Source organism: Mustela putorius, unplaced genomic scaffold (assembly GCF_011764305.1).
Source record: "Mustela putorius furo isolate JIRA1106 unplaced genomic scaffold, ASM1176430v1.1 tig00003909_pilon_pilon_pilon, whole genome shotgun sequence".
Classification (NCBI taxonomy): Eukaryota; Metazoa; Chordata; class Mammalia; order Carnivora; family Mustelidae; genus Mustela; species Mustela putorius.
Genome location: NW_025422057.1, coordinates 40,660,002 through 40,686,547, shown reverse-complemented (window position 1 = coordinate 40,686,547; position 26,546 = coordinate 40,660,002). Strand labels below are relative to the sequence as shown.

The 26,546-nt window shown below is 51.1% G+C and overlaps 1 protein-coding gene across 7 annotated transcripts in view; it reads right to left on the bottom strand.

The window, feature by feature from the left end:
• The window catches only part of ARHGAP22 (Rho GTPase activating protein 22), a 166,017-nt gene that overhangs the window by 59,188 nt on the left and 80,283 nt on the right, over nt 1-26,546 (bottom strand). Inside the window, exon 1 of one of the 7 annotated variants that reach the window (XM_045068989.1) lies at nt 2,398-3,325. The exons of the other annotated variants lie outside the window; for them this stretch is intronic. Within the exon in view, the coding sequence (XP_044924924.1) occupies nt 2,398-2,449 (52 nt within the window). The 5' untranslated portion in view covers nt 2,450-3,325. Of the gene's footprint in view, nt 1-2,397; nt 3,326-26,546 lie in introns of those variants that run through there. 7 annotated transcript variants of the gene reach the window in all.

Here is a 26,546-nt window from a genome sequence, read left to right as displayed (position 1 = left end):
GACTCTCTTCCAATCTTTTCTTAAATGGAATACCTATGTATGTTTCTAGTCGGGAAAGTCAGAAATCTCCTTACCCAGGTAGTTGCAGCAGCTAAACACACAATACACTGTGATGACCACTGAGTCGGTTTACTGCCTGGAGCAACATTTCTCAAGCTGTGTCCAAAGATATGGGTTCTGAGGTGCTCCATGGAACACGGGTTCCCAGGCTGAAGGTTTGGAGACTGTACTTACAAGCCGCTCGACTTGGAGATGCACAATGGTACCAATGTGTTAAAAGCACTGAGAAGCCTTGCATTGAAAAACCCTTCAAATTTTAATAATTCATGATTTTTAAGATTATTTGACTAAGAAACCACTCCTCCCCCTCTGGGTTTATGGCAGAACTCATTTTGCACAAAGGTCCAAACTGTTCTGGACTAGCCAGATGGGTGAAATGTATTAAATGATGCAACAACATTTAAACATTTGGAGATATATATATATATATATATATATATATATATATATATGCCTTCCTTGAACCATAGAAAACCCTTCTTGCCTGGCAGTGGCTGGCTGGCTGCCCACTCTGGACAGGGCGGGCACATTCTAGTATCATAGTGTTCCCAACCCCATCTGGCTCCAGACTTGGCCAGCTTTGTTGATTTACATGGGCTGCAGGACCAATCCCACCCTCTCAGACTGGGTCCCTGACCCCAGGCTGGTGTGGCTAGTTGATATGGGCTCAGGGGCAGCAAGCTGGGAAACATTCCTACTCCACACCGACATCCTCACCTGGATGGGTACAGCCTGGGCATCCACAGCCTACAAAGACAAGGCTAGCAGGAGATGCCCCAGGCGCCTTCCAAGGCTGCTGAGTATGTACCCTCCCTAAACAATGCTCTGAAAACCTGCCCTGGCTTCTGGGACCCAGGCTCCACCCCTTGCCCTGTTTACTGAGTAGGGTCAGGCCAAGGAGACCAAAGCAGCTTGTCCAGCCAGCCCCCAGAGAAATCCTCCCAGTGGTGCTCTTCCTCCAACCTGCCCTCAGCCAACATGCAGCAAAACCCTGGCCTCTGGGTCCTACTGTTCCCCTGGCTCCTGCAACAGTCTAGACTCACTAAGCCTCAGTCCCCTCCCAGCAAACAAGAAGCCCAGAGGGAAAAATTCCTTTTCTTTCTTTATAAAATCAAATTTGTAATCAATTCTGTTGCTTTGGGCAATGGGAACCATGCAACTAGTCCCATTTCCTATTTGGTTTTGGCTGGAGGAAGTGTCAACCACCGACATTAGCTTATGGTCAGATTAACTGGGCTCTTTTCTCTCTTTGCTCAATGAGTTCTGTTTAAATGTAGAATCCGGTTTAGCTTTTACAATGTGTTTATTTATTACACACGTTATAAGCTACCTCCAACCCTTGGTGAAACAAACCTGTACATTTGTGGCATCATCGCCTGGACAAGAGTCCTTCAAGCCGCTTGACACAGTCACACCTTCATCTGGGGAATCAGGACCTAAGGCCCATTCCGGAAGAGCCTACACTGTGACCTTAGGGTTTACATACAAGGATTCCCAGCTCACGGGTCATGGCAGTCACTTGGGGGAAGTCCTTAAACACACAGCTTTGCAAGGCCTTCCCCAGGACCTATCCAGCAGGTCAGGGTGGCTGCGGATTTGCTTGTTTCATGGGGGGTGGGGGAAGGGTGTTAAATGAGTTATAGGATCAGGTGAGTTTGGGAAGCTCTGCATAAAGCGAAGCACTAAGTTTCTGACAATCAACAGGGATCGGTTCAGTCAGTCAAGGGTTAAAAGCCGGAAAGGTCACTGCCCGAAGGAGGCTGGACCTCATGCTGCCGCCCCTGGCTCCTTAGCCCATTCCGGCTTGGAGACCTCTCCAAGTCTGCCTCATTCCACAAGCAGCTCCCTCTGCACGTCCTGCCGCGACTTTTGAAAGACTCAGGGTCCCTGGGTCCAAGTTTGTGACACAGACGAGCAAAGAGAATGGATGTCCCGCTCGCGGCGGTTAAGCCGCAAAGGACCTGTGGGCGGGGCCGGGTCCCGGGGGCTCCTCCGCCCCAGCCATGGACTTGGCCGACCTAGAGGGCCGGCGCCCCCACTCCACTCGACTCTCCTTCAGCCCTGCGGCCCCGACTCCAGCCCCAAGCCGGTCTCCGCGCGGCGAGAGAGCACCTGGACGCACGCTCCGAAGTTCGGAGACGCTCGGGGAGTTGCAGCCACACCTGAAGCCCCTCCAAGGCTGAGGCAGGTGGCGGGCGTCCCTGGAGAAGTGGCGGACAAGTCCCCGAGGCGGGTGTGGCATCCCCCAGCAGGAGCTGTAGGGAGCCGGCGGCGCGCGTTCCGCTCCCGGGAGCTGAGATCCCCAGCCCGCGGCGCACGTGCGCGCCCCAGAGTTACCTTTGGGCGCCGGCAGGTGTCCCCTCCAGTCCTTGCAGCAGCACAGCCCCATGGCAGCCGCCCGCCCTCGCCGCTCTGCAACGCTGCGCGTCGCGCCGCCTGCTGCCCGCCCCGCTCCCGGTCCGGGCGGCCGAAGTCCGGCCGGTGGGCTGTGCCCAGCCGGGCGCAGGGCTGCGCGCGGGGCCGCGGGGTCGGCGGCTCCCTAGCTCTCACGCTCCGTTCCGGCCCCGCGCCGCGGGCATCCCGGCCTCCGGGCAGACCCTGCTAATCAATAGGAGAACGCGCAGATTGCGCCGGACGCGCCGCCTGCCCGCTTTTATCTCTGCGCGCCGGGGCGGCCCCGCGCCGGCTCCCTGCCCTCTCGGGCGCCCTCCCCGCGGCCCGTTACTCTCCGGGGGAACCGGGCTGCACGCTCGCGAGAGGCCGCCAGGGGGCGCGGTGCGAGCCCCAGAGGTCCCCGGCTCCTCCGCGCGCCGGGAGCCAACCAAGGGGTCGGAGGCGGGGGATGGCGACACCCACCTGACTTCTGGGCGGCGCGGGCGGGAGAGAAGGGTGCCTTGCTGTGTGCTGTGCGAGGGCGGCGCCTCCCTCCCCCGGCGTCCTCTAAGCAGTCACCTCCTGGGTCACTGGGGGTGGGGGGTAGTCTCATTCTTCCAGCTCGCCTGAACTCTACAACTGCAGTAGCGGTAAGCGTGTTCGCCCAAGCGACCCCCAAACCTGGCTGCCCTACCTATGTACTAGGTGACTTCGTAAGTCACTTCCCTTCTGAGACTGTTTCTCCACCTGAAAAGTCAAGGAAATGACAGCGTTTCATATGTTGTTTAGCGCAAATTAAAGGTTTGATGGTACCCAGTCATTTAAACATTTGTACTGTTTTCCTGCCTATGAAACGGAGAGAATAATAGAACCGCTCTGGTGACTTTCTGAGGATTAAATGAGTTGCTGTAATAGATCTACTCAGAGATCTATAGCTATTTACTCTAAATATATAAAGAACACAGCCAGCGGGTCACTAAGTGCCTTGTGTGACCGGTCATTGTCAAGTGTTGGTGAGGATTTGGGGAAATGGGTACTTATGGTGCCATGACTTTGGAAGGTAACACGTGAGCCGCTTATTTTAAACTAGAAATGCTAATATCCTGGGCTGGCCAGTTCCATTTCTCAGCGCCCACCCCACAGAAATGCTTGCCCACGTGCCCAAGGAAACCCGTACAGGGCCATTCATCCCAACCTTGTTTGTAATCGCAAAAAAATTGAAATCAATAAAATACATGGGCATTTTCATGAACTGAACTATGGTATCGAAGGAGCTGGAGCTGTTTGAGATCTATGGATTCACAGTGCTTACACGAACACACACCTACAAAATAGTACTAGAGCCGTCACTCTGTGCCCACGCTGCTCTTGGGGCCCCGGGCGTAGATAAACCACTTTGGAGACATTGAGTGACAAGGACAGATTGAAAGATGATGTCAAGAGACTTCAGCATGTTGATAGTGGCCTAATTTCTTAAAAGAAAGGCGTATTTACATAGTGTGTAATTAAATATCAGGTTCTTTCTCAGCCCATCAGGTCCCTGGGGTCTTGTTCCCTAAGGAGCTTGACCCTAAGGCACTGCGGTAAGCCTTAGATGGCCTTGGCTTGCCCGGGAATTGGGGATTTTCTTCCTTCCACCAACCCCCCAATCCCCTCTTGGGAAAACAGAGGTGGTCCAGGAGAAGAGCAGCAGCTCCAGGGGAGCAGAAGAGTTACTTGAGATGGGGGGTGGGGCGGTTGGGGGTGGGGAGGGGAGGAAAGAAGGGCTTGGAACTGAGAAGAGGTTTTCCCAGGAGTTAAGTCTTATTCAAAGGAGAGATTAACAAAGAGGCAGATTTCTGCCTCCCTCTCCTTAATCTCCAGAAAGAGGAGGATGAGGCTTTTTCTGGGCGAGAGAAGGGTTGTCCTGCACTGGCTCGGGGAAGAAAGATGTTTTCACTTCATGACATGTAGGCGGGGGTTACAGAGAGGGAGGAACTGAGAAAAAACGGAGACCTGACTTATGGTTGCTGCCAAGTCATTTTAAACAGTTTTAGCACCAGGCAAGATCACTTAGTCACAGCGAGCTTAATGAGGCCCCAGGAATTCCAAGCTAGAGCTCCCTGCATTCAGGGAGAGCATGTGTGGGGAGCGAGCCCCCGGGGTGATTGTCCGACAGCCAAGTCCTACATTTGGAAAGCAAGATTTAAAAGAAAACATCACAGCGGCCATTGTGGGCTGCTTGTTTATCTTTCTAAGAGGAAGTAGCAAAGCAGGATCATTTCAAATGAGCCTATTATAAAGGGTCAGCATCCCCATTGAACCGTTTAAATATATTTTGGATACTCGACTTTTCAAAGTAGCTTTAAATATCAACTCCCAGGGCAGTTTAGGAGGTAGAAAGCAAGGCAAGAACTTCTAGTATTATTGCCTTTGGTTTCACACACTTTAATTCCTGATTATTCATCGTCTTTTTATAGTATCCTAGTTATGTGTCTATTCCTTAAAAGGGAAGAAAAAATAGCATTCACTATGTGCTTCCTACCAGGTGCCAGGCAATTCACAAATGCTATTTCACAGTTTACCATAGGACAATTCTATGAGGTAGATGACATTAGATTCAACTTACGGAAGAAGAAACAGAAGTTCAGGGAGGTGAAGAAGCTTGTCCAAGACCCATGAAGTGGTAAGTGGTAGAGCCGAGATGGACGGTTGGATGGATGGATGGATGGATGGATGGATGAGTGGAGAGGTAGGTGGACGGATGGATAGATGGATAGCTGAATAGATAAATGGGTGGGGGGATGGATGAATGGATGGAGAGATAGATGGATGGGTGGGTAGGTGGTGGACAGATGGGTGGATGGGTCGATGGCATTACCTCATAAGGCATAGAGTCAAGGACTGCAACTGGAAAAGCACATACTGAGCATGGAATTTTCCTGAAAAACCAAACTCCTTGAATATAGCTCTGCCCCCTGAATTGATCATGACCCCAAACCATCTGGAATTAAGCCAAAACATCAGGATTACTCAGTGCAGCAAGGCTCCAGAGGAGCTCAAGCTGCCCCACTCCAGAAGAGTAGTCGGGGTAAGGGGGGCTCTGAGATCTCTTTCTGAGCCAAGAGACCAACATTCTGCACTCTACAGAGAAGCAGAACCAGAATATGGGGGTGGATTTCCAGTGAGTGCAGCGGGCTCTGGGAGGAAGGTTGGATACCAGATTTGGCGGACAAAGGCTCTGGGGCTAGGACTACCCCCACCCAGGGCTCTGCCTTCTGCTGTTTTATTCCATTTCAAAGTGAGGATATGGGACTGTTTCTAGGAAGGCTGCTGCTGCTAGGATCCTGGCTTTATGCAGCCTTAGCTCCTGGTTCCCAAAATGCTCTAGGCCATTCAAGAATTTGCTTGGGAGACTCAGGAGCTGGCCCTTTTACCTCTCTGTAGGGGTAGAGGGGCATACTGAGGCACCCTCATGGTACCATCACAAGGTGTCAGCCCAGTCTTAGGCAGCTTAGGGGCATGGTAGGACTGGGGTCATAGCATCTTAGTCACAGGTATAGCTTTCGGGGCTGAGATGATCATTCATTCATTCATTCATTCATCTATGTGCCAAACAATGAATGGACCCAACTGAACACCTGAGAAAGCCCAAGGCCTGAGCTCTGTGGATACCCTGAGAGCTCTGGGGAGGGAGGCGTGTACAGTGACCCAGTGCTGGAGTGGGGCAGGAAGGGCTCTACAGAGCAGAGGTTTTTGCGATGAGCGTGGAGACCTGAGGAGGGACCAGCTCCTCAGAGAATGGCACAAGAATGGTCCTCTGCTGGGTGGTGCTGTGCTCTTAATGAGGAGATAGGTTCCGGGGTGGGGAGGTGCAGCAGGGCATCTAGGGTAGAGGAAAATGAGGCAGCCTATGATTCTGACTCATCTTCCTGACAAGAGACTGAAGGAAGGGGCGACCGGGAGCAGGGAGAAGCTAAGAAACAAAAGACATCCCCCTGAGCGTGGCGGGGCCTGGACGTAGCAGGAGGAAGAGAGGGAGACCAGGTGGGATGTGTGTCAGCAGGGTGGCCCTGGTGAGTCACACCTCCCAGTCCTCCCACTTTGTGTGTGCCCGTCCCCTCGAATCTGGGCTGCCCGATGACCTCCACTAACCAACAAGTGACAGCAGTGACTCTGGGCCAGTTCCGGGGGTGAATACTAAGAAGGCTTGGCAGATCCTGCTGCTGTCTTCCCCCTTGTGAGCAGGGGGACTGCCCTGAGCCCGCCACGGTCCAGGAAGCCCAACCTAGCAGCACAGAGAGACACAGGTAGAACCAAGGCCACGGCCAGCAACTTCTTCCAGCCCCGTGAGCGAGGCCGCCCTGGATGGGATCCTCCAGCTGACATAGGTAGAGGGAAGACGAGTTGGGCCCGCCGAGCCCTGCCCATATCGTAGAATAGCGAGCGAATAAGATGTTGTAAGTCACTAACTATGCAGTAACATCACTGGAACTGGGAGTATTACATAATACTCATTGCCCGCGTTGTCAGCTGGGCCGGTGTGCCAGGCCAAGAGCTTGGCACTCCATCCGAATTCAGAGCAGTTCTATGTGTTAGGGATCGTCATTATTTCCACTTTAAGGTGGAGGACCCCGAGGCGCAGAGACATAAAGTAATTTGCACTAGGTCACCTAGCTAAGTAGTGTCTCAGCTCGGATTGGAACATGGCCCGTCTTCCTCTGGGGCCTGAGCTCTTAATGACTCTCTGGGACATATTCTGGAGGGAATAGGGATAATACTTGGTGTCAAATTCAGTGCCCCATGGGTCTAAGGCATATCTGTAGGTGAGACATGGGATAGAAAAGACAACCCCTGTGCAGGGCTGGACCATGCCTGGAAGAAAAGCCGTGGGAGGCTCATTGCTCTGTTAAATTTTCAGTGTCAGGGCCCCCTTCCTGGCAGCCTTGGCACCGGTAGAAGGGGCTTCTTGAAGACAAAGTCACTTTGTAGACTGTGTGTCACAGCCTCTCACTCATACTGGTGCTAGCACCTCCTTTCCTGTCCACAGCATCCCCGTGATGGGGAGATGTCAGCATGCTCCTGTTACAGGAGAGCTGTGGACACCTTCTCGGGCTACATGAGCTCCCACAGCTACTCGGTGGGGGAGCTCACCTGCAGTCTGGGCAGAGCGACCATCATAGGTCACCTTCCTAATGACCAGACTCCTGCCTCCTGCTCCTGGGAGGTAAGTTTCTCCCTCTGGGATGCCTCCCCCCTTCTCTTCTCCCATCACAGTTCTGATCTGTGTTAGGATTTGGGCCAAAATCCAGAGTGCCCACACCACATGTACACCACCACGACACACAGATGTTCTAGAATTGAAAAGACTTAATGGTTTAGTACAACTTCCTCGCTTTTCATGGGAAATCCATGGCCCAAAGAGGCTAGATCCACCCCACATCAAGCATTTCCCGAGGGCCTGCTTTGTGCCAGGCCCTGAAAGGTAAGTCAGTGACAAGTGGGGGCCACCTCCACTTGGCTTCGGTTTTTGCTCTGAAACAAACAGACCTGCAGAAATGATAAGAAAAGGGAGGCTGCTCTCCTGGTACCTCAAAATATGTTCTGTGCACTTTTGCCACAGTGCACAGAAGCCAACTGGTTTGGATTTCAATGTCTGATTAAGTGTGTTCACTAGCACGCATCTTCCCATGTTATCTGTCATCAGCAGCATTGCCATAGCTATTCATCTTACACACTCATTGTTATGGTTTCTTTTTTCTTTTTTAAAGATTTTATTTATTTATTTATTTGACAGACAGATCACAAGTAGGCAGAGCAGCAGGCAGAGAGAGAGGAGGGGAAGCAGGCTCCCTGCTGAGCAGAGAGCCCCGGTATGGGGCTTGATCCCAGGACCCTGGGATCATGACCTCAGCTGAAGGCAGAGGCTTTAACCCACTGAGCCACCCAGGCGCCCCCTTTTATTATTATTTTTTAACGAAGGATGTGACTCTGGGGAAGGTAGAGTCTATTTGAAGCAGGCCTACACTGCTTTGTGCTAGAAAAGGCTATGGATTCCATAAGGACTGGTCTGCTTTTTGTTTCCCTTAATGAGACTTAACTACCTTTCTCTTTTTCCCTTTGGCTGCCAGGAAGCTCAAGGAAAATTTAAAGTTTGGCTTTAGCAAGTATGAAGGCCCTAAGGTAGGCCATCACATCCCGACTTTTGGGTCTTAATTTTGCTTTTCTACTTTTTTTTTTTTTTTAAAGCAAACTCTATCCCCAACATGGGGTTCAAACTCATGACCCCAAGGTCAAGAGTTGCATACTCTGCAGACTAAGCCAGCCAAAGTGCCCTGCTTTTCTACTTTTATTTACATCTTCCTTGGTCCTTAATTTTTTTTTTTTAATTATGACTACTGTGTTATCTTCCTTTTATTCTAAGTGTCCTCATTAGAAGCCATCTCATACAAGTATAAGGAAATAAGTGCCTGTAATATAGTCTACTTTAAACCAAGAGTCAGTAAACTTTTTCTAAAGGGTATATCATAAACATATTTAAACTTTGCAGGCATTTGGTCTCCATTATAGCTACCCAACTGTAGCTGGATGTGGTTGTGTTTCAATAAAACTTTATTGAATGGGTGTGGCTGTGTTTCAATAAAACTTTATTTGCAAAAGCAGGTGGTAAGCCATATTTGGCTTGTAGGTTTATGTAGTTTGCAGCCCTCTGTTTTAAGAGAATTTTAGAGCATTGGGAAATTGTTTTCTAATAAGTTGGGAAGTACTTGGCTTAGAAAAAAGTGAATTCCCTTCTCTAAGAGGTGTGAATTCTGTCCAAGATGGCTCGTTTCCACTTCTGGGTGACAGATTAGGGAAAAGCAGCTGCACACGCTGTCCAGACAGTTGGCTCTTGAGAGGTGTGTGCAGTGCTGGGGAGAAGTCAGAGGGGGCTCTGAAGTCTGCCAGCAAGAGCCCATTTCCCTGCACATTTGCCATACCCACTCCTCAGGGCGGGAGTTGGGGGGCACTGGGGGTGGGTCCCCAGAGGTGCCTGGCCAGAGGGTCTCCCCATCTCTGGCCAATGGGTCTTCAGCTGCTGTGGACGTTGTTCATGGAAGGAATGTGTCTGCAGCTCCAAATTCCCACAGAGAAAGACAAGGGGAATCGTTGGGGAGAAATTCCTGGGCCACATTTTTCTTGCTGTTCATGTGGCCTGCAGCCATTGAACTTGGCCAGACTGCCCAGAGAGGGATTTTACAAAGCCCATTGTCTTTTCCTGGAGTCTCACCCCCATCCCTGCCCCCACCTGCTGTTTCTGCCTTTCTTTCTTTCCTCTCCCGCCCCCAGGAGAAATGCAGCATGGGAAAGAGCGGGAGGCTGGCCAGCCGGCTGTGAGGGCTTTTGCCCCCAGCCTGGGGCCAGGACAGCTGCAGCTGTACCTCCTGCAGGGAGATTGTCGCCTCAGGCTTTTCCACACATTCGGTGCTGAAGATGGTCTCAGCTGCCTGACCAAGAGTTATCAAATGGGATAGGAAGAGCAACACGTATTGGCGACCTGCTGAATGCCAAGCACTGCTCTGAGCATCTTACATATATTAACTCAGTCTCCAAAAGAATCCTATTACCTCCGCATTTTACTAATGGGGAAACTGAGGCACTGAGAGGCTAAGTGACTTACCTGGGGTCCCACAGCTAGTAAGGGGAAGAGACAGGCAGCATGGCTCTCACCTGTCACTTTAGGTGCGTATGATCCCCTTAGCTCAGCATCCCTTCTACAGGTCATCCCTGATGGTGTGTCTCTGCAGTTAGAGGGAACTTCCAGGAGATGATGTCTTTGCATAGAGAGGACCTGTGTACCCTTGAGAGGATTGTAGCATCCACATGTGCCACGAGAGAAGAGACCCTCTACCGCGAGCTGGCCTACCAGCTATCTGGTCCAGCCAGCTAGAGGCATGGCACTGTCAGCTGGGGGTTAATGAGCCCTTGTTGCTGCTGTCATCATTATGGCTGTACTGCTGACAGTGCGGGGGAGGGACCTCGGGGGGGGGGGGCTGTGAGGGTTTGCTCTGTGCCAGCCCCTAGGTTTGGTGATTTACATACAACGTACATCATTGACACAGCGACTCTGACCGATAACCCCAAGTTGCAGATAAGAAAGCGAGCTCATTAATCAGGTAATTAATGCTTGCCATGGTAACAAACAACAGCAAAACGTCAGTGACTTAACCCTATAAACACTCTCCCTTGCTCCTGTCACCATCTTGTGTAGAGCAGCATGACAGGAAGAGGAGGGAGGGGTCTCTGCTCCATGTGGTCACTTGGGGACCCAGGCTCCTCCTAGGACTTTGGTCTCATCCTCTAGATCCTCTCCATCTGTTCGTCAGAGGACAGAACGGGGGCAGGGAGACCCCAGGATTTTAGGGGCTGAGAGCAGCCTATATCAGCACTCCTGCCCACATTCTATTGTCCAGAGCTCAGTCATGTGACCTGTCTTACTGGATGGGGAGGCTGGGGAGGTCTGTGTGCATGGCCATAGGAAAAGGAAACAGGTTTGGCTGAAACAGGGGGCTGAGGTGCTATGAGAGGCTGTCAGGCGATTTGATGCCCAGCTTGCATTTTTTAAAAAAAGATTTATTTATTTATTTGACAGAGAGAGAGATCCCAAGTAGGCAGAGAGGCAGGCAAAGAGGGGGAGGGGGGAAGCAGGCTCCCTGCTGAGCAGAGAGCGAGCTGTGGGGCTCTATCCCAGGACCCTGAGATCATGACCTGAGCTGAAGGCAGAGGCTTAACCCACTGAGCCACCCAAACACCCCTCAGGTTTGCATTTTGCCACCATACTGAAACAGAGGCCAAAGCTATCTGAATTGAATTCCAACTTGCAACATCTTGGAAGACCCTCGGTCCTTCAGTGGGGGCAATGAGGGGGGCTGCAGGTCCTGAAGGGCTGTGAGGATTAACTGGGACGCTAAGAAAATAGCTGGACACATATTCAATGCCCAAGGGCCTTCCCTTTCTTGGCGGATGGGGTGCTGGGCACGTGGAGGGGCTGTACTAGGAGAATTCTACCCCTGAGGAGGGAGATGGGGATGCGGAGTCCTTAGGAAGGGGATAGAGTACTTGTGTTTGCTGCCGCCACCTAGTTGTGGAAGGAGAAAATGCAGGACAGCTTGGCTTCCCATTTCTCCGTTCTGGTGGACCAATGCCCAGGCCACTTCTGTCCAATCCCGATGGCCATCGGGCTGCTGAACAGAAACTGGCATGGGCCATGCGTCCAAAGCATAGATGCTGGGGTGGATAGAGTGCCTATCCCCCCGGGTTTTGCATATCTGGGGGGCCACTGATGGGTCACTTTCAGCAACTCCTCCAGGCTGTTCCATACAGGCCTGGGCATCCTGCTCAGTCAGGAGGACTCCCTGACAGGTAATGCAGAGCCTCTGTGTATGACTGTGGATTCCCTCACCTGGTAACTCCCACAGGATGCTGGGCTGGCCCGGGATGAGGGGCGCGGGGCGGTCCCCTCCCAAACTGGCTGTGGTGGGGGCCACAAGATTATAGCTGTATGGGGCTGGGCTGCTGGACATCACAGAAATGCCCCCACGGGGGAGAGAGAGGGCTGCCGAGTCTCTCCAGAGACACACAGGACCTGTGGCACATGCCTTCCTGCTTAGGAAGACATCCACCAGCTTCTACAGACCTCCTCTGTGGGATCTCTCTCTCTCTCTCTCTCTCACACACACAACACAATTTCCAGGGGACGCGTAGGTCTCAGATAGCTGGGTCAGAGGGGTTCTAGTATCTGCTAAGCCCCCAGGACCACTGTTCCTCACCACCCTAGTTCCTCAGTCCTAGTTCCTCAGCTCACTACCCTCAAGGCTTCTCCTTCCCCTGCCTCAGAGCCCTTCCTGCACGCAGGAAGGTCCACCCAACACCTCTCCTGAACTCCAAAACCAAGAAGCATTTTTCAGAGTATGGCTCAACCTATTAGGGGATCATGAAATCAACTCAGCGGGTCCTGACCAGTAATTTAAAAAAACGAGATAGCATCACCTAAAACTAAAAATGTCGCTGGACACTGCATATGGGAATAAAACTCTTGTGAAACCTTTGCTTCTGTGTGTGCCGGGCCTGCAATGTTCATTTCTTGTTGTCAAAAGAGTGTGAAAAGTCTTTGTGGGTGTAGCCATCCCATTCCTTCCAGAACACCTGGGCTCTTGGTGCAGACCAGTCCACAGAGTCCTCCTCCCCCAACTGTCAGGGGCAAGCAACGCCCCCCCACCCCACCACCCCCAGTCTGAGGCAGGCCAGAGAAAAGCACGATCTTTGCCAAGCCTCTCAAAAAATAAAAAAAATAAAACCCACAGCCACAAAAGGTCCTGTTACAAACTGATCCCAGGACACTTGTCATGCATTTGCATATCTAAGAGGGCCACTTAAGGGACCCTTCACAGAACAAAGAAGATCAGCTTCTCTCAACTTAAAGAAAAGAAATCTCTGCGCTGCACATTCCTTCCTCGGAGCAGGCCCTTGCCGGGTGGGCTGGCCTGCCGGCCCTCTGGCCCATCTGCTGGGCTGTTCTTTCCTGCAGCAGCCTTCGTCCTTCCACACGAATCTGTGGGATACCACTCTGTGCCAGACACAGGCAACCAGACGGGAGACTCCCGCGCCGCACACCCCTTCTCAGCCTGGGGCCTGTGTATCTGTGATGAGGACCAGTGTCTCCCACCTCCCTCGCCAGGCCTCTTGCTCCCAGAGGCAGGAGCTGCCCCTGAGGGTGTGTTCTGGCCCGTGTCCACTGATCCAGTCCTGCTCCAAGCCCCCCAGGAGAACGCTGGCTCTCCAGAATGCTGGGATTCCCAACTCGTCTGACCCTGGGAGGGAGGGAGGTTCTCACACGTAGAGAGCACCTGCTCTGTGCCACAGCCGGCTGTATCCCACGGGCGTTATTGTCACCATCCAAGGATGCTCCGGGAGACAAGGTGACTTTCCAAGACAGGGCTCACAGCTAGGAAATGCTGGTTCTTTCCTGGGTCTCTTGGATGCCTGCAGCTCTCTGTTCTTTCCATGGGATCGTAGACAGCACGTGGAAGTCACGGGCTGCGGGCCCCGGGGACAGAGACGCAGTGGTTGGGAGTAGCTTGTGGCCTGCATGCAAGAGCTGGGCAGAGAAGGGGCGCAGGGAGATGGGCCACCCACTGCGGCAGGAAGGGAGAAGAGGGGCCAAGTCTTCCTGGTTTCGGATCCTAAGAGTGTGGCTTGGATGGCCAAGGTCCGCGAAAGCAGGTCCTGCTGAGAAGGGCCAGATGCTCTGGCAGCTTCCCTTCTGTCTCCACGACTGTATTGGCCCTAGGGCTGCCGTGACAAACGGCCACCGACTGGGTGGCCTAACACGACAGAAACGTGTTCTCTCTGAGCTCTGAGGGCAAGAAGCTGAAATCAGGGTGAGGCAGGTCTCGGCTCCCTCTGAAGGCTCTAGAAGTGCCTCTGTTCCAGGGCTCTGGACTAACTGCTGGGGTCACTCGGAAATCCATGGCGCTCCTTGGTCTGTGGCTGCATCAATTCAGCCTCTGCCTCCATCCTCCATCCTTTTGCCTCATGTGTCTGAGGGGTCCGATCGCCCTCTCTGTGTAAGGGTACTGGTCACTGGACTTAGCACCTCTACTACTCAGGACCTCATCTTAACTGACTGCACAGGCAAAAACCCAATTTCCAAGTAAAGTCACATTCTGAGGTTTTGGGCAGACATGGGTGAGGGGGAGACAGAAATGACTTCCCTCCTTTCTGAACCTTGGTCTCCCCTGCTCTGTTTCCTTGCGCTCAGTAAAGCATCAAGGCGAGCTATGCCCTGGCAACCCAGAGAAGTGTTACTGGCCTTCAGAAGAACTTCCAAATCTAGAGTCTTTTAACTGATTGTAACCCTAGTTTTTAACATTCTGGTATTCTATAATAATGTGCTTTTACTTATTACTTTTCCTTTCCTTTTCTTTTCTTTTCTTTCTTTCTCTCGAGAGATAGTGCATGTGCTCACGTGAGCATGGCGGGGGAAGGGCAGAGGGAGAGAGAGAATCCCAAGCAGGCTCTTCGCTGAGCACAGAGCTCCATGTGGGGCTCTGTCTCTCAACCCTGATATCATGACCTGAGCTGAAATCAAGAGTAAGATGCTTAACTAACTGGGCCACCCAGGAGCCCCCAGAATAATGTGCTTTTAAAAAGTGCTGAACCGGGCACCCAGGTGGCTCATTGGTTAAGTGTCTGCCTTTGGCTCAGGTTATGATCCCAGGCTCATGGGATCGAGTCCCACAGTGCTCCACAGGGAGCTGCTCCACAGGGAGTCGGCTTCTTTCTCTGTCCTGCCCCCACTCATTCTCTCTCTCTCAATCTCTCTCAAATAACAAATAAATAAAAGCTTTAAAAAAAAAATAAGAAGTGCTAAACTATGGGCATTTTGTGATATATTTTTTTAAAAATTGCAATCATTTACCCACGGGGATATGCTGCAGTAGAAGTTTGGATCCAGGAAAAGCAAACTTGTTTAGAAAGTGGGTTTCTATTTCTCCATCACCCAGAGGGGAGGAAGAAACCATAAATCCTTGTTCTGGGTTGAAGACCTCCCAACCCGTGGCAGTCAAACACAACAGCCTGGAGACGGCTCCGCCCGACCCACTGGGATCTCCACCAACTCAGGAGAACACTGGAGTTCCAGAAACTCTTTCTTTGAAATAAAACCAGAGCTACTAATCAATTAAAACATGTAGTCGCTGCTAGGAACAACAAAAAACAGGGACAAAAATAAAATCTCTAAAGTATCAAGTGAGAAATGGATTATTTGAAGAGGAAGAATTCAAAGTATAATATTTGGAGTTAGCCTCAAATTTAGCTTGGACCGCTCTCCTCACTAGCGCTGAGTGAAAAACTTTGTGACAGCTGGGGGAAAAAAGGAGCACAAAATAGGCTCACAATTCAAGAGTAACATCGAATAGATTTCATTTCAAGTGTTCATGATTATTATAATTTTGTTGATTTTATGGGGTTTGGTCTGCTATGTTGGGCTATTTTATTAATTTAATCTGCTAAGAATTTTTGTGAGAAGGGTAATATCTTTAATGCTTCTATTTTGTAGGCTCGTGTTTTTATTTCGTGCTTTTTTAAAATTTATTTTTATTTTTATTTATTTTTAAAAATATTTTATTTATTTATTTGACAGAGAGAGAGAGAACACAAGTAGGCAGAGCAGCAGGCAGAGAGAGGGGGGAAGCAGGCTCCCTGCTGAGCAGAGAGCCCGATGCAGGACTCGATCCCAGGACCCTGGAATCATGACCTGAGCTGAAGGCAGAGGCTTTAACCCACTGAGCCCACTCAGGTGCCCCAATTTCATGCTTTTGATATGTATACATGTTCAAGTGTCTAAAATAGTTAGCCACACTGAATTTTAAACATTTATGGAAGCGGTCCACCTTTAAATGGAAACTATCGATAATTAACATAATCACTAATGAGTAATAATTGACATCACTCGTGCAGAAATGTTAGCAAAGCGGGGAATAGATGCTTGTCTGTATTCCTGTGCGTCATGTTGCTCTGGCAGCTGCAGGGACTAATGTCTTAGGAATTAGTTCTGGCTAACCACATGCCAGGCTGGGGGCATCACCCCTGCTTCTAGTGGGGACATCATACCAATGGAGAGCTCGAAGCATGAGGGCTTAGGTGACTGCTTCAGGACCTCAGACCCGGGAAGAGTCCGAAACAGCCCTGAATCTCAGACAGCGTGAGTGAACACCTCGCCCTTACCCACAACCCCACATGACCTGGAAATGTCAAATGATTCATTTTCTAGCCGTCTCAGATTTGAGCATATGATCAGCAGCACTAGGGTTCTCGAACTCGAACCTTTATATAGAGATCAGGCACAGACGATGAACGGAGGAAGAAGGTGGGTTACATTAGGGAGTGGTGGGGATTCTAGCCAAATGGAGAGCCATCAAGCCCTGTCTCAGAGGGACCCGTCCTTGAGCCGCTGCACACTGTTCATATGGAGAAAAAAAACCCACATTTACTTTAGAGAAATCAATATTTCCCATAAGTAAAACTTTGTGCTTTGAAAAATAGTTCATAAGCCAAACAAAATACTTCCTGCCAGAGTACGCTCCTGGGTCATTGGCCCTGGTTCACCCCTCCCTTTGTGGCTGTCGCTCCCAGGTGATGGTGAGGCAGCAGGCCCATGGACCACACCTGGTGTAGGAATGACCTACACTGAAGATCAGCCTTTGGTGTAAGAAAGTTCCTAAGCCGAAGGCTCCCCACTGGAGAAGCTTCTGCACCTGGGCTTGGCTTTTCGGAGGTGACCTGGGCCCTCTAACCACACCCCCACCCCCACCCCCACCCCAACTAATCCCCGCCACATTCCTCCCCTCATCTTAATTTATCTGGAGATTTAGTCTGGCTGAGATCACTTGCAAAGAATTTTATCTACATCTTTTTTCCGAGCTGGCACTGAGCGTGCCTCCCCCCTGCATGTTGCCCCTTCACTATCAGATGCGGTATCTCCGGCTGAGGAATTTCTGTCTGTGCCCTTCCGCGTCTCAGAGCCTTGGTACCCAGCACCTGCCTGCGCAAGGGTGAGACCCTGCAGCAGCGTAGAGCCTGGACTCCACTTTGTACTAGTTGGGTGACCTTAGACAAGTTGCCCCTCTGGGCCAGCTTCCACATCTGTAAGATGGGCATAATGTCACTCGCCAGGGTGTTAGGAATATTAGGTCAATACGTGCTAGGGTAACCTTCTCACTTCCCTGTCTAAAAAAAAACTCAACAAGTCACCTTAAGAATCTCATGTTGTGGGTTCCTGGGAGCCTCAGCTGGTTGAGCATCTGACTCTTAGTTTCAACTCAGATCATGATCTCAGAGTCGTGAGACTGAGCCCTGTGCTGGGCTCTGTTCTCAGCACAGAGTCTGCTTGTCCCTCTCCCTCTGCTCATACCCTCCCCCCCCCAACTCTCTCTCTCTCTCTCAAATAAATAAAATCTTACCAAAAAAAAAAAAAAAAAAAAGAATCTCTCTGTTTGTGTCCTGCAGAAGAATATTAACATAAGGACCTAACTGCTGCCCCAGGAACAGGATCAGTTACATTTGGAGGAATGAGCAGGTTTTCCTTGATGAGTGGCCTTTCACTCAGTCATCAGCAAACATGTCTGGGACCAGACGTGCAAGGGGCGAACCACACAGAAGGGGGGCAGACTGGTGAGGTGAGGGAGAGTCACACGCAGGTATCTACAAAGTCAGGAAATGTGAACTGCTTAATAGCATGAGGGGCAGAGTTTCAAATAATAATTGAATGCCTTGTCAGGTGAAACACTTCTAAGGAACACTGTCCATTGACAAACACCACTGAGTGTCTAAAAAGTTATAAAATCCAGAGAAAGTACTGTATTGTCATACGTTTTAAGAGATGAACAAGCAGACTCACTGCTTTAAATTCAGAGGCATTTTATCTGAAAAGGTGTCTGGTGGTTGAAGAAAAGCACCCTGAATCGACTCTTTGACAAGGTCACCAACATCCGTCTTAAAAATAAATTTATCAGGGACGCCTAGGTGGCTCAGTTGGTTAAGCAGCTGCCTTCGGCTCAGGTCATGATCCCAGCGTCCTGGGATCGAGTCCCACATCGGGCTCCTTGCTCAGCAGGGAGCCTGCTTCTCCCTCTGCCTCTGCCTGCCATTCTGTCTGCCTGTGCTTGCTCTCCCCCCCCCTCTGATAAATAAATAAAATTTAAAAAAAAAAATAAATTTATCTTCTGTGTCTCGATTTTGTGGACACCCTGTTATATTACTTGCCGAACTTCATGGAACACTCAACACAGGTATTACCCGAAGCTGTAGGTGCACAATGTTACAGCAGCACTGTGGAGCAGGTAGGCATTTTTAAAATGCTTTTTATTTAGAAATAATTCTAGATTCACAAGAAGCTGCAAAGAAATGTAAGTGTGCCCCTAGGTGCTGATGACCCGCCCCCAGCCTCCCCAGGGAAACAACCTACGTACCTACGCACCTATGTATCTACGTAACTACAGCACAATATCCAAACCAGACAGCAGACTGGTTTTGGTATGATTTGGTATCATTTGGTATGATTCACACAGCCTGTTCAGATTCCATCAGTTACACCTGGACACGTGTGTGTGTGTGTGTGTCTGTTTATCTTCATTCTCCATCTGATTCTTAACCCAAGCTTTTTAATCATCCACATTTTGTGCATAAGGAAACTGAGCCACGGAGAAGTCAGCAACTTGCCAAAGGTCACATAGCTAGTAAGTGCTGGGTCTGGCTTTTGAACTCTATCATTAAAAAAGGTTACTGTGAAAAGGGGATTTGGGGGTGGGGAACCTCAGAGCTGCAGGTAAGTGTGGTGGCCTCCAGACCCCACCCGTGTTGGAGATAGCCTGTTTGCGTCAGTCGGTCAGTCCTAGCTCAATGCCGAATTGGCCCCAGGCCCAGATAGCACCCTCTTGATTCCAGACTCATCTCTGTAATCATAGCCTCTGGGCTACCTTACCCCTGCTCTTGCTCTTCCACTGTCCTCCAGACTGGCTGCAGAATCAGTGGGGCCCAGTGCAAAATACAGATGCAGGGCTCGGTCTTCAACAATTGGAAGACGGCACCATTGGAAAGGGTATTCAATAGAAATTGTATTCCTTTCTTTTGTGAGCTCTGTTTTGACCTGTCCGGGGGTGGTTCCTGGACCAGCATCATCTGGGGGAGATGGATGTAAATGTGGATTCTCAGTCCCCACCCCAGAATTCTGGAAGCAGTAAGTCTGGGGATGAGCTCAGCAGTCTGGTTTTAACAAGCCCTCCAGGGGATCTGGCACGCAGGGACGTCTGAGAAGAACTGCTGGAGAGCTAAGATTCCTGTTTTTTAAACAATAGACGAAAGAAATTTGAAATCTTATTTGACGCTTGCTTATATGTTGCAGATAAAAGAGGAGGTGAAAAAGAAAGAAAGGAAGGAAGGAAGGAGAAAGAAAGAAAGAAAGAAAGAAAGAGAGGAAGGAAGGGAGGGAAAGAGAACAGGTAGCGGACGGTGGGAGGAGTGTCCTCTGCTCCTCCATATATCTTAGTTCACTCGATGGTCCTAGCTATCCTGCCAAGTTTATTTCTATTATCTGATAATGAAAAGAAGACTCGAGAATTTACATGATTAGTCCAAGTCCTCCAAATTCGTGAGCGGCAGAGCTGACATGTGGATCTGGGTCTGTCTGACTCCAAAGCCCAGGCTTTTCCCCCAGTTACTCTTCCTCCCTCCCCACTTCGCTTTCATTTTAAGGGCGCTCGTTGAGCACCTGTTCTACTAGCGTCGCATGGAGTCACCTCTTCTTTGCAGCTCCCCAGGCACCTCGGTTCACCAGACACAGGTGGAATGTGGCTGGTGTCACTGAGCAACGCGCTGGTTCACCTCACGACAAACGTGGCTTGCATCAGGTTTCTATAGAACAGAGCTGTTCTGGAGCCTGATTCTGGCCAAAAGAATGAACTGCACATTCCTCTTCAAGGGCATCTATTTCCAGGGACCCCGAGGGGAGCTTCTCACACCTGTTTCTGGAGGGCCAGACCACAAAGCCGGGAAGTCTAAGCTACCACTCTGGGACTAGCTGATTCTCTCCTCCCGGGGGGTGAGGAGCGGGTGGACTTTGAGTCTGATTCCTAGTCATTACCCATCGTCTGGCGCTCGGCAGGCAGACTCAGCGGGGCCGCGTGAGGTCAGGCCGATACACAGGCTGGCTGGTACCAGGTGCCGAGATAGGCCGAGCTCGGCACCCGCTCGGGAGGCCGCTAATGAGATGAGCCATGCTCTGTGGAGGCCAGGAGCGCGGTATCAGTCTACTTCTCTGGGGTAATCTGTGTGCGCTGGCTTTGTTTCAAGGTCAGGCCTCAGAGATAGCGGGTGGCAGTGCTCCTGACTGCTCCAAGCTGCCGCTGCCGGCTGGATAAGGACAGGCAGCTGCAGGATCAGGGCCCGGAGTGGCTTCAAAGACCCCATGCAGCCGATAGAAACTGCTAGAACCCTTTGTTTCTGGGCGGCACCTGGGAGGTCATCTGGAAGAGCAAAGCCTTCCCTAACGACCCAGACAAGTCACCCTCCCTCCTAGCTTTGGGCTCTCAGCCCTGGGGATGCCTCTGTCCGAGCACTAGTCTGTACTGGGATGTTTATTTGCAGGTATCAGCTAAGCAATAACTGTGCTGTTATGATTGATAATAATGGTAAACGAGGCACCTGGGTGGCTCCGTGGGTTAAAGCCTCTGCCTTTGGCTCAGATCATGATCCCAGGGTCTTGGGATGAGTCCTGCATCAGGCTCTCTGCTCAACAGGGAGCCTGTTTCCTTCTCTCTCTCTCTGCCTGCCTCTCTGCCTACTTGTGATCTCTCTCTCTCTGTCATATAAATAAATAAAATCTTTAAAAAGAATAATATGGTAAATGGAGAGACAGCAGAGGGGAGGGAAGGATGTAAAACTAGCAGGTACCTCCTAGGAGCTGGGCTCAGGGATCTCACTGTATCTTCCCCAAACCCGAGGCCTTACGTTCTGTTCCTACCCCCCGTACACAAGTGATGAAACACAGGCACAGGGATATTCAGTGACCTGTCCGGACCCCTGGCGAGATGGGCAGCCTGGAACACAGGTTAGAGCCAGATGCTATGGGGACGCCAGGCCCCTCTGGGAGAGTGCAGCAAGCAGGCGTGAAGGGAGCTGGTGCCTGGGCTCGGCCTCCTGACTCTCTCCCTGGGACTCTCTTTTCCGCACGCAGATACCAGCCTGCCTCTGGGGACCGCACCCTTGCCATGTCAGGACCCAATGGATGTCTCACTGGATTTCCACATGGGGCCAGTGCTCGCTTTGCCTATAACTTCAACCCCGCAACCCTGGTTAGAGCTGAACACCCAGGATGTCAGAGGCACCCGCACCCAGGGCTGACGGCCCACAGGGTGTTTGGGGGATTGGGGGAGGCAGTCTGGGAGCTCCATGGGAGAGTAAGGGGCCTGCCAGAGCTCTGAGCTGGGCGGCCTCCATCAGAGTCTCTAGCACTTTATCTTGAGAAAGATAGTCTGTGGGCCCAAAGCAGACAGGCGTTCAGGCATGGGAACAGGGCCCAGACTTCAGAGCAGCCATTATTATATCCTCTGTGCCTTCCTGCTCAAGAAGACCGCACCTTCTTCTGCCCCCTAATATTCAGGGCAGCAGCCCTTCATGTCCCACAAAGGCTTATCCTCAGCCCCCTTGCTGAGGTCCTTGCACCCCGGGGGAGCAAATGCACCTGGAAAGGCATCCCGTCATGGCGCCTGGTGCGGTTGTACAGAGAGGCCAAGGCCAATGATGCGACCCCTGGCCCTTGAGAAAACAGAACCATGGACTGTATCTGGTTCAATAATGTTTGCTGGAGACAGTCTCCTCCCCTCCCTTCCCGAAGGGACCAGGGTCCCTTTAGGGGCTTCTTGCTGTCTCTGTGTGAAGTCTTCGTGGGCGGGTCTATCCAGACGCTGGAGTAGACAGACCTTTCCTTACTACCCCAAGGTCACCAGGTGCAGGCCTATGGCCAAAACACAAACACAAGAGTCCGGATTTGAGCAAGTGACACCAGGACTGAGGAGTCTGCTGGGATTCAACCCTTCTAGCACACAGCACCGATCTACTCTCCACTCCTGCCTCCAGGACCACTGAGTAACCCTGCTGCCCGTCCCTCCACAGTCAGCAATCCAGCTTCCCGATGATTCTGTGTGGACCCATGACCTCTGGCCAATTCTCCCTTTGCCTGAGTTAGCCTGAGCGGGTTTTTCCTGCAATCAGGGCTCTTGCAAGACATACCAGTGAGGGAGGAGACGTGGCAGTCATGCAGTACTCACCAGAATGACTTGGGGCTCCCATCTAAATCCCTGTAGGCAGCTGCCCTGCCTCCTTTTGGTAACACTGTGCTAATACTGGAAGAAGAAAATTTGAGACAAGTTGCCCTTGCTTTATCAATTGCCTAATTTGCTCCATTAGACACAAGCGTCTTGTGGATTTAGCAACTCTTTCTGTCCACTGTGCCAAAGCAGGCATCTCCACTCCTCACTCCGTTCCCGTGTATATAGAGAGAGGCCTAAACCTGGCCTGGGGTGGATGCCTATTTGTCAGGACAGGGAACCCAGCAAGATCACGTCTGCAAGGGGCAGACAGCTTTCAAAGGGCTGGGAGGCAGTGGGGCTTGCCAGGTAAAATTCTGGCCACTAATTATAGTGTGTGTGGGTTTCTCCCCACATTATCAAGCCATCCCCCGACACCAGCTGGGCATCCTACAACTTACTCTATTTTCACACTAACCTGGAGAAAATGTCAGATCCCACAGGCCCAGGGTTCAGTCCTACAAGACGGCTCCCCTCCCTCTGCCTTCAGATGCCAATGGCAAGGTCACATTGTGCTTCCAACCAATGGGCCCGAGATCTGAGATTCCAACAATCCCTTCCTTGGGTTTGACTAATTTACTAGAGCGGCTTACAGAACTCAAGGAAACATTTTCATTTCTAGATCACTCGTTGATTATACAAGGATATAACTCAGGAACAGCCAGATGGAAAGAGCTGCATAAGGCAAGGTATGTGGGAAGGCACGCGGACCTTCCTTGCCCTCGTGTGCTCCATCCTCCCCAGATCTCCATGTGCTCATCAACCTGGAAGGTCTCCAAACCCTCTCTTTTTTGTTTTTTTTTTTTTTAATAGAAGCTTTATTACATAGGTATGACTGATTAAATCACTGGCCATTGGTGACTGAGCTCAATATTCAGCCTCTCTCCCTACCCGGAGGTCTACCTGAAAGTTCCTATCTTCTAAACACCTGCTTGGTTCCCCTGACAACCAGTGTCTATCCTTAGATGACCTGGGGGACTCGCCAAAAGTCTTCTCATTAACATAACAAAAGGCTCCTTTACCACTCTCTTTACTTAGGAAATTCTGAGGGTTTTAGGAGCTATGTGTCCAGAGCTAGGGTGAACACCAAATATCTATATCTATCTATATCTATATCTTTATCTGTCTTAATCCAAATCAGAAGATCTTACCAGGCAACTAACTGTCTGGGCAGAAGCGATCAGGTGAGAAGACCCAAGGTCCTTGAATTCCAGCCCCTTTCTGGGGCCTGGTTCCTTCTGCCTGATTCAGGACTCTGGTTTAGACTCTGGTTTGAAGGTGGCTCAAGCTTCAGTCCCACCACTTAGTTTCTGTGGTAGCCCAGTCCCAATCATGGTGTGGCCTGGTTGAAATGGTGATGTGGGGGATGGGATGGCCAGGGTGGGGGTTCTGGGGGGGTGGGGTAGGTAGAAGGGCTTGTAATGTCTGTTATGTAATTGGCAGGTATATCCACTAGAGGGCGCACACAGGATTTTTTTCTCTTCTATTTCCTCTTAATCCTATCCTGATGAAACTTGTGATTTTTTAAAAATACAGTTGAAGAACAAAAACAGAACTATAACTTAAAATTCATGTAGCTGATCTCATGCATTATCCTACTTGTGTTCTGCCACACTTCCTGGTTGTCGTTAAGTGCTCCCCTCTGGGGAATTGGGTGTGGCAATACATGTGCCCCACCTGGCCTTTTGCAGTCACAGTGATGTGCCCAAGGAGATCCCTGAGACTTTCCTGCTCAGTGTTCCACAAAGGCTGACCAGACCCCTCTCTGCCCACCACTGACCTGCTTTTCCTGAGTGGCTTCACAGCTGCCTTCATTCCCACCCCACCCCTACCTGGCCCCCAAGCCTTCGGAAGGGTTACATGTCCCAAGGCAGGAGGGTAGTGCTGGGTTCTCTTGGGGCTGGCATGAATGGGGTGCTTACAGCACTGCTGGCCTTGGGATAGAGGGCTGGGGGAACTTTCCTTCCTATAACTACATTCTCAGACCTCCCTCGCCCTGCTGGGAAACCCGCTAGGTCCCAAACCAGCGGTCTGGTCTGGTGAGTGGCTTTTTCCCTAGATACCACCCTGACCCTCTGCTACCATCTCGCTGTGCATCCTTGGGCAAGCTGCTTATCCTTTCTAACCCCCAGGGTTTAAAAAAATATAATAGTCATAAAAGGACTCTCCCTTAGAAGGATGTTTCAAACATGGAGCTAGGCAGAATAATGGTCTCACAGAGGTGTCCACATCTTAATCCCCAGGACCTGTGAATGCCACCTTGTATGAACAAATGGGTCTTCTCCACACCCCCCCTTGCCATTTGCAAAGAAATCCTTGCAAATAGTTCTGAACCAGATCAAAAGCCTGCACCCTGCTGGTTTCTCCTATCTGGTTCTTGGGGCACTAACTCAGGGCCTTGTTGAATTCATGGTGAGTGTATGCTGACCTCTACCTTTCAGTTCCAGCTTCCCTGCCCCCCTCCTCCTAGATTGCCAAGCCCAGGGCCCCTGGCCCATCCCCCCAGCCTCCCTTCCCCGGTCTGCTCTCCCTCCTGCAGATGGCCGGGCCCTGTCCACTTCACTGTCCTCTCCATTTCTTCCCTATCTTCTTTGCAGAAGCCTTTGCCCCTGTTCCACAGTCAACCAAGCTTCTCTTATCCACGCCACACTTGAGGCCTCTCTGTTGCCCCCTTCCACTATGCAGTATTAGTACCAAGGGTTTTGCAGTGGATTGAATACCCACGTAGGACAGCCCAAATGAAACCCTGGGACCTCATATTTTGCACAGAGGACATGAAATCAGGGAAGGGCTCCCTGCACATCACGTTCTGCCTGTGTCTTCTGTAATTCCCAGTGTGGACAGAGCAGAGGTGAACAAGTCCCTGCCCCAGGATTGGCTGCACTCACTGCAGCGCCCCAGGGGCTGCTGCTGGCTGGCCTGAGCCTGGCCCGGTCCCTCCCTTGGTCAGGCTGCTGGTTGGGTCACTCCCTCAGACTGTCTGGAAACTGTAAACCAGTTGGATCATAGAGCCCTGTGAGACTCTGGCACGCTCGGCCCACAGCCACCACTTCCCAGAAGGAAGTCTACATGTGGACAGCACGCTGGTGGCATGGAATGACTAGTCGCCCATCACCCATGCCCTGGCCAGAGCCCCAGGGCTCGCTGTTCCCATCCTTGAGGGTGGCCTCCTCACTCCAGCCCTGCGATGGGCTCAAACCTTCTCTGTCTGTAGAGAGCTCAGCTGTGCCTCAGGCAGGCCAGAGGTGCCAAGTTAGCTCCCAGGAAGCAGCTGGTGGAATTAACAGTGGGAAGGTGGAAGCAGGCGGGTGACCCCCAGCCTCCTGGCTCCATGGGCCAGACCCTCTGCAGCCTGCTCCCATAGTTTCCACCACCCCTGCTGGAATCGAACCCCCGTTCCCAGCAACAGTCGGCTCACTAGCACACCCCACACGGCTTTCCTCCCTCCCTGCTCCCTTCCCCCTACTTTTTTGGGAATCCCCTCTGAATAAGCGGCTCAGAGTCTTGTCTCAGACTCTGCGTCTGGGGGAAGCCTAGGTAGAGAAACAGCACCTGTGGAAGCAGCCCTTCTAGAAGAAGACTGACTCATCTTCAAGACACATCTATTTAGTTCCACAACAATCACATTTTTAAAAAGTGGGAATTTTTAAAAGATGGTTTTGTAGGGGTGCCTGGGTGGCTCAGTGGGTTAAGCCGCTGCCTTCGGCTCAGGTCATGATCTCAGGGTCCTGGGATCGAGCCCCGCATCGGGCTCTCCGCTTAGCAGGGAGCCTGTTTCCTCCTCTCTCTCTCTGCCTGCCTCTCTGCCTGTTTGTCATCTCTCTGTCAAATAAATAAATAAAATCTTTAAATAAATAAATCGATAAATAAAAGATGGTTTTGTAACTGCTAACACGACACAGTTCCTTGGGTTAAAATATTTCCCTTCCCCCTACCACGTCGCTGTTCTCTGTTTTGAGATGCACCAAAGAGCTCACTTGAACGCTCTGCCCCCGGACTGGAGGGGTTTCCCTGGACTTATCTGCCTGTGATCCAGATGCTGTTTGGACCTTCGCCCTAAGAAGTCCCCATGGACTGGTTTCCCTCAAGTTTCTTGTGAACTTAAAACTCCGCATTTTCCTCTCGCCCAAAAGCTAATTACTTAGTTGGCTGGATTTTCTAATATTCGCCCAAATTTGCAACAGTCCCTAGATTCGGCCCAAATTTCTGAGTCGTCCTTGGAGACAGTGG